This window comes from Orycteropus afer, unplaced genomic scaffold (assembly GCF_000298275.1).
Source record: "Orycteropus afer afer isolate SDZICR_OR568_19922 unplaced genomic scaffold, OryAfe1.0 scaffold00185, whole genome shotgun sequence".
Lineage (NCBI taxonomy): Eukaryota > Metazoa > Chordata > Mammalia > Tubulidentata > Orycteropodidae > Orycteropus > Orycteropus afer.
Window position 1 is genome coordinate 3264313 of NW_006921772.1, and position 6925 is coordinate 3271237.

The 6925-nt window shown below is 38.6% G+C and overlaps 1 protein-coding gene across 1 annotated transcript in view; it reads left to right on the forward strand.

Moving 5' to 3' along the window:
- The window catches only part of SLC27A6 (solute carrier family 27 member 6), a 152828-nt gene that overhangs the window by 32420 nt on the left and 113483 nt on the right, over positions 1 to 6925 (forward strand). The window contains exon 2 of the mRNA XM_007947459.1: positions 3912 to 4115. Coding sequence (XP_007945650.1) covers positions 3912 to 4115 — 204 coding nt within the window. The remainder of the gene's footprint in view (positions 1 to 3911; positions 4116 to 6925) is intronic.

Consider the following 6925-nt stretch of genomic DNA (forward strand, 5'->3'; position numbering starts at 1 on the left):
CTGCCCAATCCTGCGCTAGCTCCATGATCCTTGCTATACTTGAGCCTATTGTCGCAGCCACCATGTCAACCCATCTCATTGAAGGCCTTCCCCTTTTTCGTCAACCACCCATCTTACCAAGAATGACATCTTCCTCCAGGGAATGGTCCCTTTTGATAACATGACCAAAGTAGGTGAGACGAAGTCTGGCCATTCTCGCTTCCAAGGAGCATTTTGGCTGAACTTCCTCCAAGACAGATCTGTTAGTTCTTCTACCAGTCCATGGTACTTTCAGTATTCTTTGCTAGCACCACAACTCAAAAGCATCAACTCTTCTTCAGTCTTCCTTATTCATTGTCCAGCTCTCACATGCATACGAGGTGATTGATAATATCATGGCTTGTGTCAGGCACACCTTAGTCCTCAAGGAGACACCTTTACTCCTCAGCACTTGAAAGAGGTCCTCTGCAGCTGACTTGCCCAGTGGTATACATCATCTAATGTCCCGACTGCTGCTTCCATTGGCATCAATTGTAGAACCAAGCAATGTGAATTCCTTGACACATCAATCTTTTCTCCATTTATCATAATGCTGCTTATAGGTCCAGTTGTGAGGATTTTTGTTTTCTTTATATTGAGATGTAATCCATGCTGCACACTGCACTCTACAATCTTCTTGCACTCTACAATCTTCATCAGTAAGTGTCTCAAGTCATCCTCACTTTCAGCAAGCAAAGTTGTGTCATCAGTGTATCACAGGTTCTTTATGATTCTTCCTCCAGTCTTGATGCCACATTCTTCTTCATATAGTCCAGCTTCTTGGATTATTTGCTTAGCATACAGACTGAATAAGTATGGGGAAAGTATCCAACCCTGATGCACTCCCTTCTTGATTTTAAACCCTGCAGTGTCCCCTTGTTCCGTTCAAAAGACAGCCTCCTGGTCAAGGTACAGTTTCCTCAAGAGTACAATCAAGTGTTCTGGAATTCCCATTCTTGTCAATGTTATCCATAATTTGTCATGATTCACACAATCAAATGCCTTTTCATAGTCAATAAAACACAAATAAACATCTTTCTGGTATTCTTTGCCTTAAGCCAGGATCCATCTGACAGCAGCTATGATATCCTTTGTTCCATGTCCTCTTCTGAATCAAGTTTGCACCTCTGGAAGTTCTCTGTCAATATACTGCTGCAACCATTTTTGAATTATCTTCAGTAAGCTCTTACTTGTGTGCAATATTAAAGATATTATTTGATAATTTCCACATTCTGTGGGGTCATCTTTCTTTGGAATGGGCTCAAATATGGATCTAATCCAGTCAGTTGGCCAGGTAGCTGTCTTCCAGATCTTTTGGCGTAACCGAGTAAGTGTCTCCAGTAGGGCATCCTTTCGTTGAAATATCTCAATGGGTATTCCATCAATTCCTGGAGCCTTGTTCTTTGCCAATTGCTTCATTGCAGCTTCAACTTCCTCCTTCAGTACCGTTGGTTCTTGATCATATGCCACCTCCTGAAATGGATGAAGATCTACTAGTTCTTTTTGGTACAGTGACTGTGTATTCCTTCCATCTTCTTTTGATGTCTCCTGCATCATTCAATATTTTGCCCACAGAATCCATCAATATTGCAACTCGAGACTTAAATTTTTTCCTCAGCTCTTTCAGCTTGAGAAATGCTGAGTATGTTCTTCCCTTTTGGTTTTCTAACTCCAAGTCTTTGCACATTTTATTATAGTAATTGGCTTTGGCTGCTCGAGCTGGTCTTTGCAATCTTTTGTTCAGCTCTTCTGTTTTGTCATTCCTTCCATTTGCTTTAGCTATTCTCCACTCACGGCCAAGTTTCAGAGTCTCTTCTGACATCCATTTTGATCTTCTCTTCTTTTCTTGTCTTCTTAGTGACTTCTTGCTTTCTTCATGGATGATGTTCTTGATGTCATTCCACAATTCTGGTTTTTGGTCATTGGTGTTCAGTGCATCAAATCTATTCTTTAGATGGTCTTTAATTTCAGGGGGGATATATTCAAGATCATATTGTGGCTCTCATGGACTTGTTTTAATTGTCTTTAACTTCAAGTTGAACTTGCATATAAGCAATTGATGGTCTGTTCCACAATCAGCTCCTGGCCTGGTTTTTGCTGAAGACATTGAGTTTTCCATCGCCTCTTGCCACAGATGTAGGCGATCTGATTCCTGTGTTCTCCTTCTGGTGAAGTCCATGTGTACAGCCACCAATTGTGTTGTTGAAAAAAGGTATTTGCAATGAATAAGTCATTGGTCTTGCAAAACTCTACCATGCGATTTCCAGCATTATTTCTGTCACCAAGGCCAAATTTTTCAACTACTGATGATTCTTCTTTGTTTCCAACTTTTGCATTCCAGTCACCAGTGATAATTAACACATCCTGATTATATGTTCAGTCAATTTCAGACTGCAGAAGTTGATAAAAATCTTCAATTTCCTCATCATTGGCTTTGGTCGTCGGTGCATAAATTTGAATAATAGTTGTATTAACTGGTCTTCCTTGTAGGAGTGTGGATATTATCCTATCACTGACAGCATTGTACTTCAGGACAGATCTTGAAACATCCTTTGTGATGGTAAATGCCACATCATTCCTCTTCCAATTGTCATTCCCAGCATAGTATATCATATGGTTGTCTGATTCAAAATGGGCAAAACCAGTCCATTTCAGCTCACTAACCTTTATATGTCCCATTTTATTTTTGACAACTTCCAAATTTCCTAGATTCATACTTCATACATTCCATGTTCTGATGATTAATGGATGTTTGCAGCTGTTTCTCCTCAATTTAAATGCCACGTCAGCAAATGGAGGTCTCAAAAGCTTTACTTTATCTATGTCAGCAAGGCTGGTTTTATTTTTATGAAGCAGCTCTTTCCCAGTTGTATTTTGAGAGCCTTCTAACCCAAGTGGCTCATCCTTCTGCTCTGTATTGGACATTGTTTCCAGTGTATTCATAAAGTTGTGCAGTAATATATCGGACAGTGTTTCTCTGCTATTCATAAAGTCTTCCCTGGCCAATTCTTTGAGAAGTGAATGGCCTCTTCTTTCTTCTTAGTCTGTCTCAGTCTGCAAGCCTTGCTAAACCTGTGTACCATGTGCACCCCGCTGGGTTTGAAACACCTGTGACACAGCCTCAAGGCTCACAGCAACACATTACCACAGTAGGACAAGCCAACGGACAAGTTCGTCTCCCTTAGCTGTTCGAAACCTCTCCAACCTCCCCTTACCTGCTGCTGACTCCTTGGTCTGTCCTGGTCTCCCTGGCCTTTTTCTCTCCTTTTCCCTGCTTTCCCACCTTGCTGTTTTGGGTGTAGCCTGGGTTCCCTCCCCTCACCTGGATCCCTGCCGCTGACTCCTTGCATGGAATTGCTGAGTCACAATGGACTACACAGCAACTGGTTTGGTTTTAGTATACAGGGTACTGGGGTGTCTGAAGAGGTGGATCCAGCTCCGTCATTCAGTGTGTGATCTTTGGCAAATGGGTCAGTGTTTCAGGTAAAAAATTAAGCATAAAATTAAAGAAATTCATTTAAATAGTTACTAAATATCCTTCTGTTGGTGTGCTTTAAAAGAACTCTCTGTACGCTTGTATAAAATATTTTAAAATAATAGAGTTTAAAAAATAGAAAAAAAAAATGGATAATAAAGTTCCCAAACTTCAATTTGACTTGCCCTATTCACATTGACTCAATTAGGTGATAACCAGATTTCCTTTACAGTTGGTCCTGTTGAAAAGGAAGCAAAAAATGACTGTGATATTATGCCCAAGGTGAGAGATAAATTAGCATTATGTTTACATTTTCTCTCAGTTCTCACTGGTTTTTATTTCAAACACAAAAACAAAGACAAGCTAAATGGTTTGAGATTTATTTTGTGTTTACTTTTCTCAAAACTTTGTTTCTTAGATTTACTTGAAGCTATAGAAGAAATCCTCCAGAGCCTTCCAGAAGACATTACTGTTTGGGGGATGAAAGATTCTGTTCCACAAGGTGTAATGTCCCTCAAGGAAAAACTGAGCACAGCATCTGACCAGCCCGTGCCACACAGACATCATGTTGCCTCAAGCCTCAAGTCTAAGTATCTTTATATTTTTACCTCAGGCACAACAGGTATGATCAGTTTTTTTCCTAAAACTTAAAAAAGTTTGAGAAGTATTTGCAAAGAGACAGTTTTGGACGTTTTTTTGTCATGTGTAGTCACCAGGATCTGAGAAAGCATACATCTGAGAAAGCCTAAGCTTCTTCCATCCTGGAACTTTCAAACTTCAGTGAAAAGTTAATTGCTTTAACTTAGCAAGTCACCATGTTCACATGGGCCTTGTCTCATTTGAAAAGATTCTGAAAGGTTTATTAGTGTGAATGTTAGGAGTCCCTGGGTGGTATGAACAGTTAAGTGCTTAGCTGCTAACTGAAAGTTTGGTGGTTTGGACCCACTCAGAGGCACCTTGGAAGAAAGGCCTGGTGATCTTCCAAAATGTCACAGCCATGAAAACCCTATGGAGAGCAGTTCTACTATGAATTGCATGGAATTGCTAGGTCACAATTGGCTACACAGCAACTGGTTTGGTTTTAGTACAAAGGGTACTGGGATGTCTGAAGAGTTGGATCCAGTTTAGTCATTCAGTGTGTGATATTTGGCAAATGGGTCAGCTTTTCTGGTATAAAATTAAGCATAAAATTAAAGAGATTCATTTTAGTTATTAAGTATCCTTCTGCTGGTATACTTTAAAACGGCTCTCTGTAGGCTTGTATAAAATCTTAAATCCTAAACAAAATCCAGTTTTAGTTGCAACTTAAGCCCCTGTAGTCTGCTCCCCTGATTTTCCTTAGAGTAACTGGAACATATTTCAAACAGAAAATCTCGAAAGCATTGTAAATTTAGGCGAAGATACAAAATAAAATCATGTAACTAGATTTTATTTGTTTTCAGTAAATGAAAAAATAGTGACTTGCCTGAGAATTCAAAAAAAAATGTTAAACTTCCAGGATTCCTTAGAAAAATTAAGTATTATTTATGTGAGGCTAAATAGACATTTGTAGTTAGTTGGAAAATGATTGGGAATTTGATTAAAACACATTAAAAATATTCTGTTACTAATTTCTTGCTCAGGTAGTGTTTTAAGCAAAACTACTATCGCACAGCTAAAGTTTTGCTTCCTCAAGGTTTTTTTTTTTTTTAACTAATTGGAATCTAACAATGAGCTCTTTCAGACCGAATGATAGAGTAGGTTTTAGATTATGATTAGAACAGTTTTGATAAATGAACTGGAAAATGCTGTTATGTATCAAGTTGCCAGTCTGGCATGTGATTTGGAAAGAGAGTAAACTTTTGAAAACGATATGTTTGAAAACTTCTACTCAAAGATGCTTAACTTGTTTACCTTTATGGTAGTTTCCTTGTAAAAAGTCAAACTTGACTCTGGTCTTTGGAACAATCATCTCTCCACCCCCCTTGAAGAGAGCATAGGCTGGAACTATTAATAGCTTTTTGCTCTTCAATGTTAACACCAAAGTGCTTTAGGCTTTTGCAGAACAGGCGGAAACAATAGTACTGCTAAGTTTTTGTTTGATGTTGTTAATTTATACCAAAGTTTTATAAGCACTGAATTGAAAACTTCTAATAGTTCAAGAAATTTTAGAGAAAAATGCCTTGTTCACTTTATTTCTGTTTCCCAAAAGCAACTATATTTAGTCTTTTTAGCTCTTTTTTTATAATTACCTTCATATCTCTAAAGAGAATGAGTGTCTTATGAGATATTTAATAAATACATATGAGTAAGTAGCTATTGATTTTCCTGGGTGGAAGGTGAGGGTTTTGCCTTTTTTACCTCCACCCTTTCCCTCCAGTCATATTCTCTCTGGTGCATTTTATCTCCCCAGAACCATCCTAATACTGTTATATCATAAAATATTGTTAGATCAGTATCATCACATAGTAAACACTCATGTACAATTTTCCTTACCCTGAGATTAATACTTGTTTTTATTTACTCGTTTGCTTGCTGACTGGCTTAGTGTTTATATACCTCTAGAAAAAAAAAAATGAGTTGAATGGGAGAAGATACAAAATAAAATCATATAACTAGATTTTATTTGTTTTCGGTAAATAAAAAAATAGTGACTTGCCTGAGAATTCAAAAAAATTGTTAAACTTCCAGGATTCCCTAGAAAAATTAAGTATTATTTATGTGAGGCTAAATAGACATTTGTAATTAGTTGGAAAATGATTGAGAGTTTGATTAAAACACATTAAAAATATTCTGTTACTAATTTCTAATCCAACTCATAGTGACCCCTCCTTGGATTTCTGTGGCTGTATGCTGGGTGAAGTGGAAGGTCAAGACACAGTGACTGCAATGATGGTCTCAAGCATAGCAATGATTATGAGAATGGGGCAAGGCTGGGCAGTGTGTCATTCTATTGTGCACAATGTTGCTATGAGTTGGAACCAACTCAATGGCACCTAACAACAATAAGACACTGGAATGATAGTTTGTACAGAAGTTGTTTTGGTTACCTAGTGCTGCTCTGACAAGAATATACGAAAAATGGGATGGCTTGAAGAAACAGGAGTTTATTCTTTTACAGTTTGGGAGACTAGAAGTCTGAGTTCAAAGTGCCAGGCTCTAGGGACTGTGTGAAAGCCTCTCAACCTTGGGCTCCAGCTCTGCCCCCTGCTCCCGGCCCACTGAAGCTTTTCTTCACTCACACAGCTACTGGTTGCTGAGACTGACAAGCCCAAGGTTTACAAGTAAAAAGGCACAGTCCTAAAGTTACCAAACCACACGGCAGGCCATTAACTCAAGTCCATTGAAAGTCCCAAGGTAGGCAGAGCATGGCAGGCTACTGAACAATGACATGGCTACATGCAGGTTCAAGTGTGCCATAAGCTAGAGACCATTCCCCAAGGCTTCTCCTTA